At 33.5% G+C, this 21,977-nt stretch overlaps 4 protein-coding genes across 4 annotated transcripts; 3 read left to right on the forward strand and 1 right to left on the reverse strand.

The window, feature by feature from the left end:
- Positions 1-98: 98 nt before the first annotated feature.
- LOTGIDRAFT_231299 (hypothetical protein) lies at positions 99-689 on the forward strand. The gene has a single exon (XM_009052354.1). The coding sequence runs from the start codon at positions 143-145 to the stop codon at positions 527-529; it is 387 nt and encodes a 128-aa protein (XP_009050602.1). The 5' UTR covers positions 99-142; the 3' UTR covers positions 530-689.
- A 2,531-nt stretch (positions 690-3,220) lies between these two features.
- Positions 3,221-3,906, forward strand: LOTGIDRAFT_231300 (hypothetical protein). The gene has a single exon (XM_009052355.1). It carries the CDS (start codon positions 3,358-3,360, stop codon positions 3,742-3,744), a length of 387 nt encoding a protein of 128 aa, XP_009050603.1. The 5' UTR covers positions 3,221-3,357; the 3' UTR covers positions 3,745-3,906.
- Positions 3,907-7,666: 3,760 nt separating this feature from the next.
- Positions 7,667-8,470, forward strand: LOTGIDRAFT_113794 (hypothetical protein; the record flags this gene model as incomplete). The annotated part of the gene is made up of 1 exon (XM_009052356.1): positions 7,667-8,470. One exon carries the CDS (start codon positions 7,667-7,669, stop codon positions 8,468-8,470), a length of 804 nt encoding a protein of 267 aa, XP_009050604.1.
- A 2,413-nt stretch (positions 8,471-10,883) lies between these two features.
- On the reverse strand, positions 10,884-21,807 carry LOTGIDRAFT_114214 (hypothetical protein; the record flags this gene model as incomplete). The annotated part of the gene is made up of 21 exons (XM_009052357.1): positions 10,884-11,039; positions 11,377-11,425; positions 11,648-11,740; positions 12,225-12,349; positions 12,534-12,590; positions 14,451-14,535; positions 14,858-15,006; positions 15,108-15,236; positions 15,654-15,688; positions 15,924-16,060; positions 16,347-16,473; positions 16,890-16,974; positions 17,389-17,508; positions 18,106-18,206; positions 18,714-18,849; positions 19,433-19,558; positions 19,931-20,049; positions 20,234-20,330; positions 20,572-20,740; positions 20,963-21,123; positions 21,448-21,807. 21 exons carry the CDS (start codon positions 21,805-21,807, stop codon positions 10,884-10,886), a joined length of 2,616 nt encoding a protein of 871 aa, XP_009050605.1.
- Positions 21,808-21,977: the final 170 nt, after the last annotated feature.

Here is a 21,977-nt window from a genome sequence, read left to right on the forward strand (position 1 = left end):
TCATTATCATCTAATGATCCATGAAATAATGAATCCAGATGACACCTTCTTGTATTTGATATAAAAGTTGGGAGTGTTTCTACACCCTACACAGTTCTATCAACTTACCATACAGAGAATCATCTCAACTATAATAGACGACATGGCACCTTTAATGTTACTCATGATTGTTGGTTTGGCTTCAGTTTATGGAGTTCAGAGTGAGAGTGTTTTGAGTAAAGAAGCTGATTTTTTCAAGAATTTGTTCCAACCCAGAGTTGCAGAGGAAAAAGCTTGTACAGATTGTCTGAAATTTATCGGTGATATCAAAACTGTCATGGCCAGTCAACCTTTCGCTGCTCAAATAGCTTCCCAGGTAGATATGGGATGTACTTTAGTTGGTTCTGTTGAGGCCCAGTGTAAACAAATGGTAACTGCTTTGATTCATTCAGCTTTAACTTTTGTATCCAACTTCGCCAACCCACAAATAACCTGTGATATGCTGGCTTTCTGTTTACCAACTCCTCCACCTAAACAACTTCAATGGTAGATGATAAGAGATAAAACTAGAGAGAAGAGAATGATAATTTGTGAACCAGGATAATGTTATATGGACTATGAGATAAATAAACTTTATATTTATTATAAAATATAGATTCTAGACATAATTATAAAATAGCTGTATATTGTAAATAAATTTTGGTAGCATTAATTTATAAAGCATAATGGTTTGTAACCCGAAATTCTGGCCATATATCCGTATTTCACGTCCGGGGAACTAGAAGGGCCAAATTTTTCGATGTAGATGGTTTACGAAAGCGTCTTCAATTGATCTTGACCAGCGCACAGATATTAATTTTAATTCCTCTAAAAGTTTTTTTTCATGATTACAATAGGAATTGGTGAAAAAAAAACTCAAATTAATCCCATACGCTCGCAAACGTTCAATGATTCAGCAGCCGACCTGAATTCTGTGCCAATCAAGCGTATGCATAACGAGCGGAACGTATCCATACCATATGATTGGCGTTTGGGTACCGTATAACTAACTTACTGGTAACGTATTAGTCACCGTGTATTTCTAGCGTGCTGCAAGCGTATGCTTAGCGTATAGAACTTATATCGAGGGTATGAATAGCGCATTAACAGCAGACTTGGTGCGTCCACGTGACGGTGACGCTCATCATTCCGGCAGTAAACACCTACCTGTAAACATGCCTCCGAAGAAAACAACCTTCAAGTCAAAAGTGACGAAAAAGAGCAACCCTGTTTGTGACCGTGGCAAAAAGAAGGCACCATCACCATCCCACTCACCTCCATCTTCATACTCGCCATCAGATGCCTCCCCTGCCCGAGTCGTCCACCGCTCACCGTCTCGATCCACTGACCACCGCAACACAATCCCTACTGCCTCCCAGACAGGTAGAAAGAAAAGGCGAGCCAAGAAAACATGCTTGCCTTCTTTCCATTGAAGAAGAAGAAACAATACTTGAAATCCTACACGATAATGAAGTATTATGGAACGTAAAGGACGTATAGGACGGACAAGAGCCAGATCTTGGAGGACAAGGCCGCAGTCATGCGTAAAACCAGTGCCAAATCTCCAGATTCGTACACTCGTATAGACAAGAATAAGAGTTATCGTTGGAATTACTCTCACCAGCAGCTCGTCGAGCATTTCTGTGGGCATCTGCATAATGTTCTGGAAATATGTTTAGTTCTCTTTGCATAGTTCTACTAGAAGCTGGTCGTACAGGCCGATGCCGATGCCTTTCGATCCATGGTCTGACCTATATCTTTCTTAGATTACCTACTGCTTCGCCTTAGGACACGCAACTTGCAAAGCGCTAATTTATTAATTTATTAATCTATTTATTTATTTATTTATTTATTTATTTATTTATTTATTTATTTATTTATTTATTTACATCCTGTGTATACGCCAGGTATACGCAAATGAAACGCGTGATGTGCGCTAGAAACGCGTTTAATACATTACTCATTACTTATACATCGAATACGTCAATATGCGTTACAGATACGCTAGATATACTAAGTACGGTATTTCTCAATTTTCTTCAAAGTGTTTTTACAATGTAGTTGTAACTGTAACGCCTATTTTGTCCATGGCCTTGTTTATCGATTCCCAGATAACCTTTCTTTATATGACTTATTATTATTTGGATGCTTTGGTGATTGAGTAGTTCCTCATTTGAGATTGGGACACATATTGATGAAGACTTGTACCTTGCTGTTCAGGCTCTCAGACTTGACGTTTGACAGTCTGAGCTTGTGTACTTTTCGCATTGTACTAGAGCAGTTGCGCATGAAATTTCAAACAAACGTTACTGAATGATCTGTTTCAGACACTTTGGTTGTACTTTATATTGTGGTTGACCTTTAGACCCCAACTGTGGCACTGACATGATGATAAGGTTGTTATTGCAAAATGCTGCAGTCTTTAATAACAACTATAGAAAGAGTCATATTATAACTCTATGGATGTAACATAATTGACTTTGAAAATGGATTTCATTTGGGACTGTTTCATATGATGAAAACATATTTTTAGATCAATGAATTATTTAGATGGACTATGTCTCCGTTGATTTATAAAGCTGTTTTTGTAAGAAAGCGTAACACAACAATGTTGTCGGGTGAATGTCTGAATCTCTGAGTAATTTCACCATTCATATTCTGATCAAGAAATAGAATAAAGAATTAAGATCTGTAGACGTTATTTTTACCAACCAATTAACCTACCAGTTCCTCTGACGTAAAATACGGATATTATATATATCCGTGGAACGGATTTGACCAGAAATGTCAGGCTACAAACCATAATGTAGTATCCCCTGTACAAAATACAAAATAGAGACACTACGTCTTAGAATAAACATAAAATTTAAAATTTTTAAACTTGGCCAATAAGAGCATATATTCACCAGTAGATATACCTGGTGTCATAAATAACATAACAGGAACCTTATATAATTCGATAAATCCAAAAAAATGCAATTAACTATTGAAAAACGCTTAATATTATGATTAAGCGTTTTTCAATAATTACTTAGTTTTATGAATTTTCCAATTTTCTAGATTTTACAGGAAGGTGTCATCTGGATTCATTATTTCATGGATCATTAGATGATAATAAAAAGAACTATTAGAGAGGTTATTACTATCAATGTATGAATACTATTATTGAAGCTGGTCAAGTCTGCAATTCATCAAATGTATTATCATCTAATGATCCATAAAATAATGAATCCAGATGACACCTTCTTGTATTTGATATAAAAGTTGGGAGTGTTTCTACACCCTACACAGTTCTATCAACTTATCATACAGAGAATCATCTCAACTATAATAGACGACATGGCACCTTTAATGTTACTCATGATTGTTGGTTTGGCTTCAGTTTATGGAGTTCAGAGTGAGAGTGTTTTGAGTAAAGAAGCTGATTTTTTCAAGAATTTGTTCCATCCCAGAGTTGCAGAGGAAAAAGCTTGTACAGATTGTCTGAAATTTATCGGTGATATCAAAACTGTCATGGCCAGTCAACCTTTCGCTGCTCAAATAGCTTCCCAGGTAGATATGGGATGTGCTTTAGTTGGTTCTGTTGAGGCCCAGTGTAAACAAATGGTAACTGCTTTGATTCATTCAGCTTTAACTTTTGTATCCAACTTCGCCAACCCACAAATAACCTGTGATATGCTGGCTTTCTGTTTACCAACTCCTCCACCTAAACAACTTCAATGGTAGATGATAAGAGATAAAACTAGAGAGAAGATAATGATAATTTGTGAACCAGGATAATGTTATATGGACTATGAGATAAATAAACTTTATATTTATTATAAAATATAGATTCTAGACATAATTATAAAAATAGCTGTTATATTGTAAATAAATTTTTGAAGCATGTTCTCTATTTTTTATTAGGTCTGGTTGTTGGCTAATACATACACGATTTTTCTAACGAGTCCTAACGAGTCGCCAACACATAGTCAACTGCATGCATCATACGAGTTATTGCCATATATTTTACGGCAAAATTCTATTGTTGTCACGATTAACTACGAGCATATAACGGTCATTTCACGAGTTGCTTACTTGTTTTAAGAATTGTTACGAGTATTTACAGTCTATACGATTCTGTACTTAGATTCATAATAAGTCAATTAGGGATTGTATGAGGTCAAATCTTTTTAACATTGACATTTTTTATTATAGAATATTTATTCTAGACATTATTATAAAAATGGATGTATATTTGAAGCAAAATATCTAATACATAATATTGTATGAATAGTAATGATAAATGTTTATGTTGAGGCTTGTGATAATTTACAATTTAATTCAAATTATTGAAAAGGCTTCCGTGTCATCTGTGTGACAATGATAACTCTGATACATATAGTTATGAAAAAGAATGGAATATAACTTCAACTCTTTCATTTGAAGAGGTAAAAAATCAATGGTCATTATAAGCATCATCGTGACGTTATCGGTAATACCTGTAGGGGGTTATTACTTGGATGATATGCCAATTCGAAGGTTAAAAATAATTATGAAACCTGCCTGGGACTAAAGCTGTCGTCATTTCCGCCGGTACTTTTTAATTAAGTTGTGGAAAAGCCTACAGGAATTTTATTTCAGTATGATAAGTAACGCCGATAACAGAAATTATGAAATATTAAAAAATAACCCCTGTAATGTTCTAAGAAAAAATCATACCACACAGGCACACAAAGGCCTACCCGCAATTCCAAAATTCAAAGATATTTAGATCACCTGACACAAACAACTGTCAATTAGAATATTTTTTTTATCGCATTAAGCTATAATGTGAAAAAAATTCCCATGACAAATCTGGGAATTCCAATTTCAAAAACAAATAGTCAAGTTTCCACTTCTTATTTTTCTTTTAGGTTTTTAGGTATGAGTTTTAGTTTCGAAATGAATTAAGTAGAAACGCTTAATTCATTATTTATATAATGATTATTTTAAACAAAAACAAAATTGTTCTTTGAACAATAAGTAGAGAATTGTAAAATATGATTCAAACGATGAATGAAAACTCATAGTAGTATGTTAATACACCACGTGACGTTTCGATTGACATGAATCGTAGGTCGGTGACATAAATAGTAACATAGCATGCATAAACTTTATCCTTAAGAAACAGTATGGGGACTCTACAATATTATTGAACTATATCATGCTTAAGATCAAAGTCTTCTCTTCTTTGTAAGGAAGGTCTTATACCACGCTATTATTTAAAAATGAACTAAAAATAAAATAAAAAGATTGGGAAAACCCCAATTAGGCTACTTCACTATTTTTAGACGGCGTGGTATTATAAAAAGACGGTATCTCCACTCGATAATTAGTTTGCGATATCAGCATCTACTGGAAGAGAACTAGGCTATATCCAAGGTATGTACAGTAGGATAATTTTTACTCGGACTGTGGTGGAGTTATTTGAAGCCGACAGTGGACCATCGTATTACGAATACGGATTTTGACATGGTCTTATTAACCTCACGGGTTATGACATGAAGTACGATGAATCGGGGTGTGGTTTGTACTCTATGACATACTCTCTTCAGGGCTTTGTTTGTAAATGAAAAGTGCATTTTCTTATAACAAATTCTGATCAACTTTTTCTTTCACGACCGCTGGTTGCATTTTAAAGTGAACGACATGAGCACATCTCATGAAAATCGTGTAAATTTTGTAACTCAATGTCGTATTCGACTGCGCTCATATCTATGATCCGATTACCTGTTTTGTTGACACCTTTGACACCTTTGACGGATCGTTTAATGGAATACTAACTCTTAAATGGACAAATAGTAAAGTCTCAAACTTGGTCAATAAATGTATGTATTCATCAGCTGGACTTACCAGATGCCATTACTAAAGAATAGAATCTCGATATTAGACGATATTTTTTTCTTAGTTTAATGAATTATTAGGTAGTTTTATGGATTTGTTGGATTTTAAGGGGATTCTGTTGTATAGTTATGGCAGCAGGTAAGTCCATTGATGAACAAAGACTCATTTGGCCAAGTTTAGAAATTTAATCCCAAGAGGTAAAATTTAAATTTACTGTTTGTGACTTAGATGATACCTTTGGATTTCATTGATCATTTCAATTGAGTTACAACATTGTTGTGAAATTGAAAATGTGTGACATAATAATTCTTCATTTATTGTAGCCTCATAAGACTTGAACGACATTTAGAAGTGAGGAGTAGGCCTACAAATCACAATCACATGACAATATTATGGAATAAGCACACTTCTTGTATATATATATATAATAGATATTATATATTTCACATAACGTGTAACTTGTGTTGCAGTCACCCAGTCCGTCGGTCCGTCCACAATTGCTCGTAAACACTCTATTGTCTGAGCAAATCAAAAAGTTTTTTGAATTTTTTCTATACTTTTTTAAGAGAATTGGAATATCAGTCTCAAAATAGTACTGATAGTCTTAGAATAAAAAATATAATGTTTTGTAAGTTTACATTGAATAGAAACACATTTCTCTCCAAGAAATGTCAACCCAAAAAAGTCACAAATTTTGGCTGAAAATTGTCCTCTTTAAAATCAAATTTTGAAGAGATAACGTGTGCTTATGCCTATATTTTAATCAACGCAAAGACATTTTAAGACTAACAATACTATTTTGAGGCTGCTATTCCAATTCTCATGAAAATAATGTGCAAAATTGATAAAACGTTTTACTTTGCTCAGACAACAGAAGGCACAATTCTTGATTTGAACCCTAGTGAAAATCGAAAAAATCGAAAAATTATTAGTATGGGCCTTGTTCTTGAAAACGCGGTCAACACTGTAAAAGGCACAATTCTTGATTGGTTTTGACGAAACATGGTATGATTGTTTGTAATCAGCAAAGGATGAACCCTATTGAAAATGAGATGAATCGAAAAATATTTAGTATGAGTTATTGCCCTTGTTCTTGATAACGCGTTCAATTTTTAGCTTGTAAACACTGTAGAACTAGAAGGCACAATTCTTGACGGATTTTGACAAAACTTGGTGTGAGAGTTTTTTATCACCCAATAATGAACCCAACTGAAAATCAGAAAAATAAAAAATAATTAGTATGAGTTATTGCCCTTGTTCTTGTAAACCCGTTCAAATTTTAGCTTGTAAACACTCTAGAACATGAAGGCACAATTCTTGACGAATTTTGACAAAACTTGGTGTGAGAGTTTGTTATCACCCAATAATGAACCCAACTGAAAATAAAAAAAAAAAGAAATAATTTGTATGAGTTATTGCCCTTGTTCTTGAAAACGTTTGTTTACATTCTAGAAGGTTCAATTATTGACAGATTTCGATGAAACTTGGTGTCAATGTTCGTTATCAACAAAGGATAACCCTATTGAAAATCAGAAAAATCGAAAAATATTTAGTATGAGTTTTCCCGTTCCAATTTTTAGCTCCTCCACACACTAGAAGGCACAATTCTTGACGGATTTTGACGAAATTGTTTTTATCACCCATGGATGAACACATTGAAAATCACATTGAGTTATAGTTTGAAATATTTGAAAGTTAAATAAAGTTAGTGACCATCATTCGTTTTATCTTTCAGACAGGTCAAGCTTAATATAATTATGGTAAAATGTAATCAATGAACGGAATGACATTTATTTCCGAACGGGATCGGCTCGAAACTTTCAGAACTTGGCCACCATTAGTAAACGTTTACCCAGTTCAACTTGTTCAAGCGGGATTTCATTATACAGGAACTGATGACGCTGTTGCATGTTCGTTTTGTAATGGTGCAATAAGGAATTGGAAGCACAGAAAAGATCCTATATCAGAGCACCAAAAACTTTCACCGAATTGTCTGTATATCCGGGAATACCTTAAAATAGAAAACAGTCCGAAATCAGCTCCGAGGATAAATGTTAGCGATGATTCGAACTTAAGGAATCCTGCTAATTCTAATGAGTCCATACTAGTAAACCCAACACAGATCCACGTAGCCTGTACCAGTCAAAAACGACCACTCTCACAAACATTGAGCTCCATACAAAGACCTTCATCTCACAGTCATATTACTTCAACTCACAGCCACACAGCCCCAACCATTCAAAACCCATTTGTACATTATTACACCAAAGAGGAACATCGTTTGAAAAGTTTCATTGGATGGAATGGTCAAGTCGATCCTAGACAATTAGCCCATGCTGGTTTATATTATTTGGGTAACTCAGATCGGGTTCAGTGTTTTTCATGTCAGACTATTTTTAGAGATTGGGTAGCAGGGGACGACCCCTGGATAGAACATTCTAAATGGTACCCGGATTGTCCATATATACAGTTATGTCTGGGAAAAGATGTTGTAAAAGAGATCCACGAGCATATGATGCGACGGAGGGAAAATAGAACGCATGGTGCATTCGATGATGTTGTTGAAGGCTCGAATCTAGTCTTCTAATTATGCATGATAATTTTATAAATGTACATCTTCTATCAACCACTTTATGTAATAAATTTTATATCTACTAAACATTTATAAAGGTTTATCCCAAATCCGGTCCATCTATATCAAATTTATCAGAGGTTTTTCTTTTATGTTTATTTTGTTTTGATCTTATTCATAAGTCCCTGTTCGTTATATATTTATTCAGTTATTTATTTTATTTTCCTTATAGTTTAATAAATTGATAAATGATAATAAATTTCTAGTGTTTAAATAGTGTGAATTAATTTCTTAAATATTTATTTACATAACAGTAAAGTATTTCATTTGTAAATAATGTAAAGCTTTTATATTATGAACATTTTATTTTGCTTACCAGTCTGATCTATATATTATTTCCGTTTGGGACAATCTGACTCTGCATAGATCTCCAGAAAACTTTCAAGTATAAGGCCGATAATGATCTCAATATTAATAGGCCAGGCTATATTACCAACTAAAACTCATTCAAACATATGGGGAAGGTAGCCCCAATGAAACTGTCGATCAACCAAACGATTTCGTGGAGTTAACCATATTTGCCAAATAATGCCACATGAAATTAGAAATAAATGCACCACACTGTTCCAATTCATCGATATTACCCTGTAATAAAGTTGTATATGCTCTCAAAAAGATTTAGCAATACTAGAAAACATTTTTCGTATTCTCTTCAAACATTTTGCTAATTCCAATCTGAGACTTACCGAAAAATATTGCTGTATTTTCAGTTCCATCCAGACTGAAAAGTTAAAGATTATGGACAAGGTGCAATATGATGAGGTACAGAAGAGATATGGAGACAAGGTACCAGATGTACTGTATTTTAATAAAGGCTTGTAGTACACCTGCTTAGTGGTAAACAATGTTAATTGATTGTCTGTTTGGGAGTTTCAAGGTAAATGTGAAACCCTCATATCGACTGCTAACAAAAGGACACACATTTTTTATAAAATGGTATCCATACCCCAAAAAATCAGCACATTTGTCATTTACATTTCGTGCAATAAGTTATTAGAATTACCAATTATTGTGCAATTAATTTATTTTCTTTAACTGATGAAATACAATGAAATTATTTCGATTTATTGCACAATCATAAAGCTGGGAATAGATAAGGTATGGTGTTCGATGCGATGTACGATTTGACTATCGGATTATCAGTACAATAGAAACCGGAAGAAGCAAAGCGTATCCGATATCCACATTGTTTTTGAGTCCTTGTCTCACGTTTTCGCTTCTTCGATTTTCTAATATCATAATCCTGCACACAATACATCATACCGGATAACGTGTCTCGGCTATACCCACCTTGAAGGGACAGATTCGCCATCCGGTTGACTAATCGTATCTTAGTCTCAGAAACGTGGATTTTTTACGCTAAGCCAACCAGTAATAGTGTTCTCAGCTCACCATCAAAAATTGAGATTTCAAATCCATGTGTAAAAGTATTTCGCGAAGTATTGTGATTTTCACATATGTTCAAGACCCAAATTAACCTGCGAAAATCGGACACTTGTTCCAGATATAGGTTAAAAATAGAACTTGAATATAGAGATTTGAGATTATTGAGATTATCTAATTTGATGTTTTTTGTATTGTAGACATGTATATTATTATCGAATATTATATTATATTTATTGTGGCAAAAAGCTAAAGTGGGCTAATATATCATTTCTCTCAGATGATAGCCCAGTATTTAGATCTGATCACCTAATTTCTATTGTGTAGTTTTAATAAATTTTCATGTATATTTTATTCAGTCTCTTTTTTAATCTGATATAGCCTACATAGATATCGTTGTACCGAAAATAATTACAGCCGTAAATTTCTTGCACTCATCACTGTCATTTTTGAATAAAATAATAAAAGTTAATAATAATCTGTAGAATTTAATTTGCCCATGGAGTAATAAGACAATAATTTTAGGTAGTGGTACATGGGTAAAATAAAAAAATTCGTCAGTACACAACCCACTTTATTTCAGTCTCATGTACAATGGGAATGTTCTGTTTTATTATCTGTACTATCTGTAAATAAAGTTTTATGATAAATTATATATACATCCATACATTATAATTAATGAGTACTTGGCTAAACGTTCTTTTCATTCTCAAATAATCAGGAAATCCTTGATCAAGGTTAGAAATATTTATTTTTTTTGGGAACAGCATTAATAAATATGTGGGTCATCTATTCATTTAATTTAATTTAAATACATACAATTAGAATTTAACTGAATCGTTGAAATAACAAAACCAGTAGCATATTGCTCGCCATTGTTTGCTCGCCATCTTCTAGTTGGACTTAAAATGCGCAACAGTCCTGATATATTTCATGCGAGTTGTTCTCGAACTACGATTATTATTATTTTGATTTTGATCTAAATTCATACCTGGCCAGACTGTCGTATATAGTTGTCATCAAGCTCCCTACCATTTATGGTTACCTTTTGTGGTAATTTATTTAAACCATATATCTCTATAGTGGATATCTTCAAATTTTTTGCCTCTTCATAATTATGTACTCTTGGTTTCAGTCGCAACTCCGCACTCTATATTTAGACATGAAATGAAAAATTGAAATGAATGGATTTTTACGTCCAACTCTTCTGCACATAATTGTGTTTTTTCGATTTCCAACTTAACGTACTCAGCCTATAGCACACAAAGCCTTGGTTTATTTTTCCATCCATACGACTCGACGCTTTTTCCATGTCAGTCTCTCCAACCAGCTTCACTGACAAGGGGAAACCGGGTTGAAAAATCTAAAGTTATTATCGACCTATGCCGGGATTGAAGGGTTTCTCATTCTGGGTATTTTTTTGCAGTTGATTCATGACAAATCCACATGATTACAGCTTGGTGATAATGAGCAAAGACACTCACAGTCTGTTGAAAAATAAGTACACTAAATGACTGAGTTACTACCCTACCAAAATATCGATGAAAATAAAAATATATATGTACCTTCTCCATACTGAAATCTATTATAGTTGACTGTCCATTATCGTGGGTATCTAGGAAGAAATATAATAACAAAACAAATTCAATTTTTAATGACTGCATAAATTATGACATTGAATTCTTTTTTAAATTTACCAAAATTACTATTGTCTTTTATGAATATTGTCTAAAAAGTATACAAATCTACTCACTTAAACCCTCTCCATCGTCCAAAAACAATTCACCATTAGCTACATTATGTTCATCTAATGCAATCAATAAATCCATTGAATTCTTTCGGCTAGAAAAGAAAAACAGGTTTATGTATTAGGTTGCTGGTATAATATAGACTGTATACTACTTACCTCTTGTAAGAAATTGTATCTTGTTGTTGTACTGGTATAATATAGACTGAATAACATTTACCTCTTGTTAGTTGTTGTATCTGGTTGTTGTACTGGTATAATATAGACTGAATAACATTTATCTCTTGTAAGTTGTTGTATCTGGTTGTTAACTTCTTATACTGGTATAATATAGACTGTATAATACTCACTTCTTGTAAGATGTTGTATCTTGTTGATGTACTGGTATAATATAGACTGTATGATACTTACCTGTTGTAAATGGTTGTATCTTGTTGTACTGGTATGATATAGACTGTATAACACTTACTTCTTGTAAGTTGTTGTATCTGGTATAATATAGACTGTATGATACTTACCTTTTATAGGTTGTTGTATCTGGTTGTTGTCCTGGTATAATAAAGACTGTATGATGCTTACCTCGTGTAAGTTGTTGTATCTGGTCGTTGTACTGGTATAATATATCCACCCCTGACATGTAGATTAAATTTGTGTAAGGGTGTATATAAATTGTGGAATTGAGCAGCTGGGACTATTTCCTCTCCCTGAAATTGTTTATGAACAGATTAACTACATATCATTTTCGAAAATTTAAAAACGACAGTGATATAAATTAGGTTTATTGACAATGAAATTCTATTCAAACAACTGAGAAATTGTTCCAGAGTAGATTCATGTTCAATCATGTAAAGTCAACAATTTTTTAAAATTAAAAAAAGGGTAACTTACTGTCATATAATCATACCATCTAGACTGTGGAAAGTATGCTTCAACTTTCGTTTGATTCTACAATAAAACACAAGTATTCAATGTATATTTTAGATAAAACTGTACCTGTTTTAATACTGGTGATAATAATAATTTGATAAAACTGTACCTGTTGTAATAGTGGTGATGATAATAATTTGATAAAACTGAACCCTTTTGTAATACTGGTGATAATAATAATTTGATAGAACCGTATCTGTTGTAATATTGGTGATAATAATAATTTGATAAAACTGTAACTGTTGTAATACTGGTGATAATAATAATTTGATAAAACTGTATCTGTTGTTATACTGGTGATAATAATAATTTGATAAAACTATACCTGTTGTAATACTGGTGATAATAATAATTTGATAGAACCGTATCTGTTGTTATACTGGTGATAATAATAATTTGACAAAACTGTACCTGTTGTAATACTGGTGATAATAATAATTTGATAAAACTGTACCTGTTGTAATACTGGTGATAATAATAATTTGATAAAACTGTACCTGTTGTAATACTGGTGATAATAATAATTTGATAAAACTGTACCTGTTGTAATACTGGTGATAATAATAATTTGATAAAACTGTACCTGTTGTAATACTGGTGATAATAATAATTTGATAAAACTATACCTGTTGTAATACTGGTGATAATAATAATTTGATAGAACCGTATCTGTTGTTATACTGGTGATAATAATAATTTGACAAAACTGTACCTGTTGTAATACTGGTGATAATAATAATTTGATAAAACTGTACCTGTTGTAATACTGGTGATAATAATAATTTGATAGAACCGTATCTGTTGTTATACTGGTGATAATAATAATTTGATAAAACTGTACCTGTTGTAATACTGGTGATAATAATAATTTGATAAAACTGTACCTGTTGTTATAGTGGTGATAATAATAATTTGATAGAACCGTATCTGTTGCAATACTGGTGATAATAATAATTTGATAAAACTGTACCTGTTGTAATAGTGGTGATAATAATAATTTGATAAAACTGTACCTGTTGTAATACTGGTGATAATAATAATTTGATAAAACTGTATCTGTTGTAATACTGGTGATAATAATAATTTGATAAAACTGTACCTGTTGTAATACTGGTGATGATAATAATTTGATAAAACTGTACCTGTTGTAATACTGGTGATAATAATAATTTGATAAAATGGTACCTGTTGTAATACTGGTGATAATAATAATTTGATAAAACTGTACCTGTTGTAATACTGGTGATAATAATAATTTGATAAAACCGTACCTGTTGTAATACTGGTGATAATAATAATTTGATAAAACTGTACCTGTTGTAATACTGGTGATAATAATAATTTGATAAAACTGTACCTGTTATAATACTGGTGATAATAATAATTTGATAAAACTGTACCTGTTTTAATACTGGTGATAATAATAATTTGATAAAACTGTACCTGTTATAATACTGGTGATAATGATAATTTGATAAAACTGTACCTGTTATAATACTGGTGATAATAATAATTTGATAAAGCTGTACCTGTTTTAATACTGGTGATAATAATAATTTGATAAAACTGTACCTGTTGTAATACTGGTGATAATCATATTTTGATAAAACTGTACCTGTTATAATACTGGTGATAATGATAATTTGATAAAGCTGTACCTGTTGTAATACTGGTGATAATAATAATTTGATAAAACTGTAACTGTTGTAATACTAGTGATAATGATAATTTGATAAAACTGTACCTGTTGTAATACTGGTGATAATAATAATTTGATAAAACTGTACCTGTTGTAATACTGGTGATAATAAGAATTTGATAGAACCTTATCTGTTGTTTTACTGGTGGTAATAATAATATAATATGATAAAACTGTACCTGTTGTAAAACGGGTGATATAAGTAGTGCAGGACCTAATAAAAACTGTTTATCTAATGACCATGTTTGTTTATCTGTTGGAAATCTAAAAAAAAAATAAGGACCAAAAGGCTACTTTTTGAAAGGCACGTTTTGTTCTGTATCATCAGTGACGTCGCTTATGAAAAAATAGTTTCCTTTACGAGAATAAGAATATTTCTTAGGACGAACCTCCTCTGACCCTCAGTGGACGGGTTGCATATTTTCCTTTCCGCATTTGAGATATCCACACAGAAAGATATCCATTAATCGGTCACATATTTGTTCTCCCAGTTTCAGAAAGTTGGTATCGAAATCTGCTTGTGTGTTCTTTCATTATAAAGCAGGTACCTTACTTATGACTAAATAACTAGGCGACTTTCACTTACTCAAATAACAGAGCTTTCATAACCATGTCACCATACTGATGTGCTTTAAACATTAAAGTATATAAATATGGTAGTAGACGATATCTGGTCATTAAAACAGGTTTAACTATATCTATAAATCTCTGGTCCCACGCTGCTGGATCTTGATGCTGATAAAAGAAACATAAAAATTCACAGAACACAATTTTTTGGGTAAGATATTCATTCGTTCGTAAATCAGTCTAATAAAACATGGACAACGAATACATACCCTATACAGGATTTGTCTCTTTCGGCCATTATGGTTTCTAGCAAAAGGATAAAAAGCTCCAAGTTGATGCCACCTTATACACATTTCATATTCTGCATCTCCTTGAAAACCACAGATATCTACACCATTCTGAAATATATTGAGATTCATCTTAATACAATGATGTAACCTATATTCGTGCATATAAGCATTTAACACCGAATTTCGAAAAGATTAAAAAATGGGAAAAAAATTTCTTATGTCTTAGATGTTATTGAAATATTCTTTAAAGTAATGAAAATTGGTTTGTTTCGATTTTCTTCATTAATCCTTCACCTTGACCCATATTTCATGAGAAACCAACTCGACAACGGCTGCAAAATGCGTCACCTATTTTCGTGCTTAGAATTTGTTGTTATATCGGGTGGACCAGAAACATTTTTCAATTCAGGCTATTTTATAAAGTATCAAAAGTATGACCAGAACAACTTTTGAATCCCAGTTTTATAAAAATTCCTTGTAAAAAAATATTATACCGAAAATAATTACTACAATATTCTTACTTACCAATGAGAACCCAAACATACTGAATTCCATTATACCTGCAAATTTAATATCAGACCTTCGTAAAACATTGATTCTTTTTTTTTTTCATTTTTTGAATGTTGTTTTTAAACATTTGTATTCTTTTGGGGTTAAATTGTGAGAATCACTTTTGAAATTAATATTCAGCTTTTTCTATTTTCTATTTTGAGTGCAGCGCTATATGCAAAATATGATAAAACAATTGATATACAAAGAATTCTCCTTCAGAAAGATCAGTTAAACGATACTTACTAGCTATAGACCAGTGTAAATTGGACCATTTACTCTGATTATCTCCCATCCATTTACTAGCATATTTACCAGTTCCTACAAAATTAGATCTCGTTATCGCCCAGGGGCGTTTTTGGGGGTGTAATTTCAACAGTGCACTGAAAATAAAGATGATGGATCATTTACATGGTCATGTTACAGTGTTAATATTCATTCCATTCATTGTTGAGGCAGATTCAGCTTTATGGAAACTTGTTGAGGGTTACCAAATGCAATCAGTGAATTATCTCCCTTTGATTCAGTATAGGACAACATTTTCTTGAGGGTTTTTAATGTATTTTTGATGCAAATTGCAGCTGTGATCACCGCTCACGATGACAATACGATCTGAATAGGAGCTGAAATAATTTCAAGATAAATTGAACAGCTGAAATTGTAGCATACTTATAAGTTTGTATAGCTTCACTGTGACCATATAAACTATGTACATCATAATGTCGTCCCCAATGTTGTTGACTGTCCATACATATTGTTTTAAAATTCAATGAACCATATTGTGACCCCACTATATCTGAAAAAAGGTATTTTTAACTTTCAAGATATAAAACAATCCAAAATTGCATTGAATTGGATTTGAAATTCAATTAAAATTTCTGGAAAGGAAAGTTTAAGGGATTTTAAAGATGTTTGCTAAATTTTTTATGTGTATCGGGGCCACTGGTAGCATCAATTTGCACCATTCCACTTTACATTCTGACCTCTTGCAATTCCACTAAAACTAAGGCGTTTTATGATGTCACTAGATGGGAACTACAATATGCATTCATATATATCAATAGTAGCTTCCGGTAGCTACCCTCTAGTGACGTCATAAAAAGCGTTAGTTTGATTAGAAATACAATGAAAATAGGAATGGTGCAAAAAGTTTAGAAAACCTCTTTACAATTCCTTTAATGATTTTGATAATTTGTAGTAAAACTATATTACTTGGTATGTAGGGAGGATTGTTCCATCTGTTTTTGATACAACCATCTATTGATCCATTAACAAAGTTTTTTGGTTCATTCAAATCCTACAAATAAGAAAAAAATGTTTACGCCATTTTGGAGTTAGTCATTCTTATCGATATCTGCTTAGACACTGGGAAAGCTGTAAACATCAATTGCTTTTGCAAAAATGTAACCAACGTTTCAGTTAAGGGTTCCTAGGTTTTTTTTAGTACACTCATTTTCTGTATAGAATAGTTTTGAAAGCCTTAAATCGAAACTTGCGATCGTTGTTTATTATAAAACGCAACTATATTCATTAATTTATCCTGTGGAGTTTGCAGGTATCCATGACGTTAGTTTCCCATGATGGGAACCAAGGGTTGAAGTTGTATTTTACCTTTAAATGTTGTCAAAGCTAATGACTAATCTCAATGCGCTATCACTTCTATTATTTCTGGGTTTTTTTAAAAGGTAGAACGTGATTAAAATCGACTTACTATCCATAGTGCATCAAATTTGATATTTTCATCATGATACAAATAACTCATCCATTTATACCACCAGTTTTCTGTTTTTGGGTTGGTAAAATCGGGGAAAGCTGAAATACCTGGCCATGACTGGAAAATATATATAAAAAAAACTTTGAAATCATCCTGATCTAGGCTAGGTTCAACGTTAAACCAAAGAAAAAAATGAGTAAAACCAAATCACAGGCGAAAATCTATTTCTATCCAACACTTTGGATGAATTTCTCACCGGATTGACGATGTAATCTGTAAAATTGATAGTGAGTGGCAGGCATTTAAAAGCAATTATATCTTCATCAAACGCCTAGCCACTTAAAGGGATTGTAAAGAGGTTTTCCAAAAAAAAATTATGTGTATCGAGGACACCGATAGCATCAACCTGCACCATTCCACTTTTCAATTAGATCTCTGTGGTTCCTGCAATTCCCTAAAACCAACCGTTTTATGACGTCACCAATCGGGTATGGCCTTATGCGAAAAAGCATATTTTGCCATTAATGACGTCATCACACACTTAGTTTTCTTGGAATTGCAGGAACCACAGATGTCTGACTGAAAACTGGAATGGTGCAAATTGATGCTATCAAAGTCCCCGATACACACTTCCTTTTTTTAGAAAACCGCTTTATAATCCCTTAAATTAAGACCGTACACATGGGAGAAAAGTCAAGCAACACACATACTCACTTTACCAATTAACACTTTGTTAGAAGAGTTTTTAATGAAGATATCTTGTCGAACACCATCATCATACATATCGTAACCTGGACTGTTTATCTTAGCTTTTTCTATCATCTTTGGATCAGAACCAACAGCAGGATCCTACAATGATAATGAAGTTCTGTGCATTATTTCTCACCTATACAATGCCTGAGTGTGAAGATTGATAATACAGCATGCAGTAAAAGATTGTTGTCAACTATTCGACAGGCGACTCCACACGCTAACATGGAGATTCCAGATTCGATGCAGGCACCAGTCTAGACAGGTAGGCACCAGTCTGCTCTTGGCAGTCCAATGGGCTGAGATGAAATACATATCAAACTATCAAAGTACCTCTGATTTTGGGCTTTCTAAACCATAGTGTTGTATCGTCAGAGTTTCGGACTACCTACGTCGTAAAAGATATCATTAGTGTTTACGTTATACGACCCTACAGAGGTAGGGGAAAACCTAATTAAACTGGAAACCTCGAAACAGGGTAACAAAACATTCATCTTGTTCTATTCAAAATTTGCTAGCAATTCTCATTTCCTGTGAATGTTATTGTTTTGAATTCTCAAAAATATTCATACTTACAATGATAACAATAAATTTTTGATGATGGTTATGTAGGTCCTCAATCAGTTTTGGTAAATCTACCCAACCTTTTTTATCATACGTATAATCATATAATTTATACATGTACTCAATATCTACCCATTGGCCTTCCTACAATCAGAGTAAATACGTATAAATTAGTCGAAAATATATGAAACATATTGCATTTAATACCATGATACATCAGGGGCGTGAAAGGTGTCTGTTGGAGGCAAGGCCAGAATGGCCGAAGCCCTTTTAGAGCGGGGGTTTCTAGGCTCCCAGTTGCCCCTGGAAGCAAGCAGATACCAAATGGCCTGAGTTGACATTGAGCATTGAGAGGACTTAATCTTCAAAGAGGTATGGGGCAGGGGCATAGCCCAACAAATAACGACTAAATACGCAAATGGTTGGGGGCATAAAATGTACCCCAACATATCACTCAGATGCCCTCCCAAATATTATCGAGCAACGACCGAAAAACCTGTTTCCGTAGACTCTCGCCTTCGGTGCTTAGAGTGGTGCTTTGCCTGACATCTCAACCGTTCAAAATTGTCGGGCACACAAGCCTGTGCCCCAAACAGGCTTTCAGTCCGTACGCCTTTGATGGAAATCACAGTCTCGGAATCGAAAGATTACAGTCTAAGGTTATTAACTAAAACTTATGAACGAACTGTGTGAATTGATGTTGAATTTCCTAACAATATTAACTCACGTATGGTATACCAGACTCTCTGTTTCTGGACATAACATTGTGGACATCAGTAATATTCAAATAACCCCATCTACATAGATGGTATCCTTGAGCCCAGTAGGGTGGCATCATTGGTTTACCTATAGCCTTCAATATTATACAATAAACTTATTACAAATGCAGTATACAATACAATTTCAGGTACAATATACAATACAATTATGGATATGATATGCAATACAATTTAAGATGCAATAAAAATACAATTTTAGATGTTATATACAACACCATACAATTGTATATGTAAAATGCAATTCAAATGTTGACGTTATATACAATTTTAGATGTACTATACAATACAATTTTAAAATGGAATATGCAATGCTTTTGCAAATTTTGAAATTATATACAAGAATGATCAACAGTAACAGATAAAGATTTTAGACATTATACAAATTCAATTATTAATTAAATAATTCAGTCGCATTCTTTAATAATATCTTTAATCAAAGAACTTACCTGAATATATTGTTGCACAGCCTCTTCTGGAGTTGGTCCCATAAAAATATAGAAATCTAGGATACCACCAATAACACGGTATGTTACAGCTGGGTAAGGGTCGGGTTGTAATACTACATCTATAAATATAGAAATTAGAATAGGACTAATAACACAAGCAATAATAGAGTGGCATTAGGTGTGCTGGTAGAGTGAGCACCCACCGTTTCGACAATGAAACTTACGACTCAGTATTTTGTGGAGATCTAATCAATTCAGTTATACAGTGTACAATATACAATGCTTACAGAGATTATTGCTTACCCATAGCATTACTGTTTTTCAGCAAAACCATTGTAGCTTTACCATCATTTTCTAGATTCATATAAGTTGGCTGAACCCCATAAACATTGATAGGCTCCTTCAATGTAATATAAAGACAAATTTATGTTTATTTGCCATTCAGGAATTTACAGCAAACAGACTACAGAAACTGTTAGCACTCATTTCACAGTGGTGTGGATTATGTTCTCAACACCAAGGAAGTGATTGTTGACAAGCAATTGTCTTGCCAGTGATTGTCTACGGAGTTTGTTTCAAAATCAGGTAAGAAATTTTAAAAGCAAAAAATAAAAAAAAAAATTAACAGATCTCGTTCTTACAATAGGCAGTCCTCCTCCTGCGAAAATAGACCATGTTTTCCAGTTCATATCGTGTTGAAATCTACGATGATTATGTTCACCAAAACCATAAAGATTAGAAGATGGTAGTCTAGTTGTTATCTGTAGAAACTGATCAGTAAATGTTAAACCAGGTACATCAGTAGAAAATCTGAGGACAAAAATAATAGTTACACAATTAGATGGTACAATATAAGTGGTACAAAAGAGCAACAGACATACTGCCACCATTCAAACCAACGAATATCATTCCAAAAAGGAATTACCGTGATCATTTCACAGCCGTTTAACCCGACCAGCTCGGTAGAGCCGGACATGTGACTAAACTCACAATGGTAGAAGAACCACCAATATGAAAACAAAATGTACATACACTACTGTAGAATCCGATCTTCTTTTGACCACCACTGCAAACCTTGGTGGACCTTTAATGATGGAAACGTCGTACAGCCTGTCTTCTGTTGTTCGAAAATCATCTGAAATATCTAATGCTTCCTGTGGGACTTCATATCTCGGAACATCTTTGGGTTGGATCTAATTGATATGATATAAGAAAGAACCTTGGTTCAATCTACCTGTTGTACAGAGCCCTCCAGAGGTAGGCCAAAGCAAACTGCAATGGGGGGGGGGGGGGGTGGGAATCAGGACCCCTATGCATTGTTTCATTGCTTCACGCCAAAGAAGATTCTCAAGTTCTCCTGTGTTTGTGGATACTTGCTGGTTAAGAATTTAGGGTGCTGCATTTTCCAACCAGCACCCCCCAGCACCCCCCCCCCCCCCCACACACACACACTCTCCAAACACTGATTCAAGTATACATTTATATTCCATATAAATGAGAGATGTCGACCTACCAACCTTTATTCTGACTCTGTGGTCAGTTTGGTATTGTACTGTTAGTAAAAGTCTATTGAATATTTCCCCGGCATATATCTTGGGTGTATTGATTCTTTCTAGTTCCACTTCTAATTCCGCATTCCAAGTCTCAGTTACCTCCCCTGTTACTATGTATCCATGTTGTTCTGGGTATATACACCGTGGAACTGGAGTGGAATGGCTTTCTTCCCAAATACAACTGTAACAGAAAGAATTGTTGTAGATTAAATGGATAATAAAGAGGTTTCTAAATCTTTTAGGAACCTCAGGAACCACAGAAGTCTGACAGAAAATTGGGATAGTGCAATATGATGCTGCCAAGTGTCCCTGATACACATGCATGTTTAGAAAACCTCTATAATCCATTTCAGTTGTATACTGATTCGGTTGATCTCTAAGAGTTTGGTGAGCTGCATTCTGTCCAAACCACGCCCGTCATACTTCCGTTAATAAGACAATTGTTGAGCTGCTGACCTTTAGCACTTGAGATTTTGATCAAAGTATGCCTATAT

Source organism: Lottia gigantea (genome assembly GCF_000327385.1).
Source record: "Lottia gigantea unplaced genomic scaffold LOTGIsca_18, whole genome shotgun sequence".
Classification (NCBI taxonomy): domain Eukaryota; kingdom Metazoa; phylum Mollusca; class Gastropoda; family Lottiidae; genus Lottia; species Lottia gigantea.

What these genes read in the sequence shown, in the direction of transcription:
- LOTGIDRAFT_231299 (XM_009052354.1), top strand. Translation starts at nt 143, where the DNA reads ATGGCACCTTTAATGTTACTCATGATTGTTGGTTTGGCTTCAGTTTAT.
- LOTGIDRAFT_231300 (XM_009052355.1), top strand. Translation starts at nt 3,358, where the DNA reads ATGGCACCTTTAATGTTACTCATGATTGTTGGTTTGGCTTCAGTTTAT.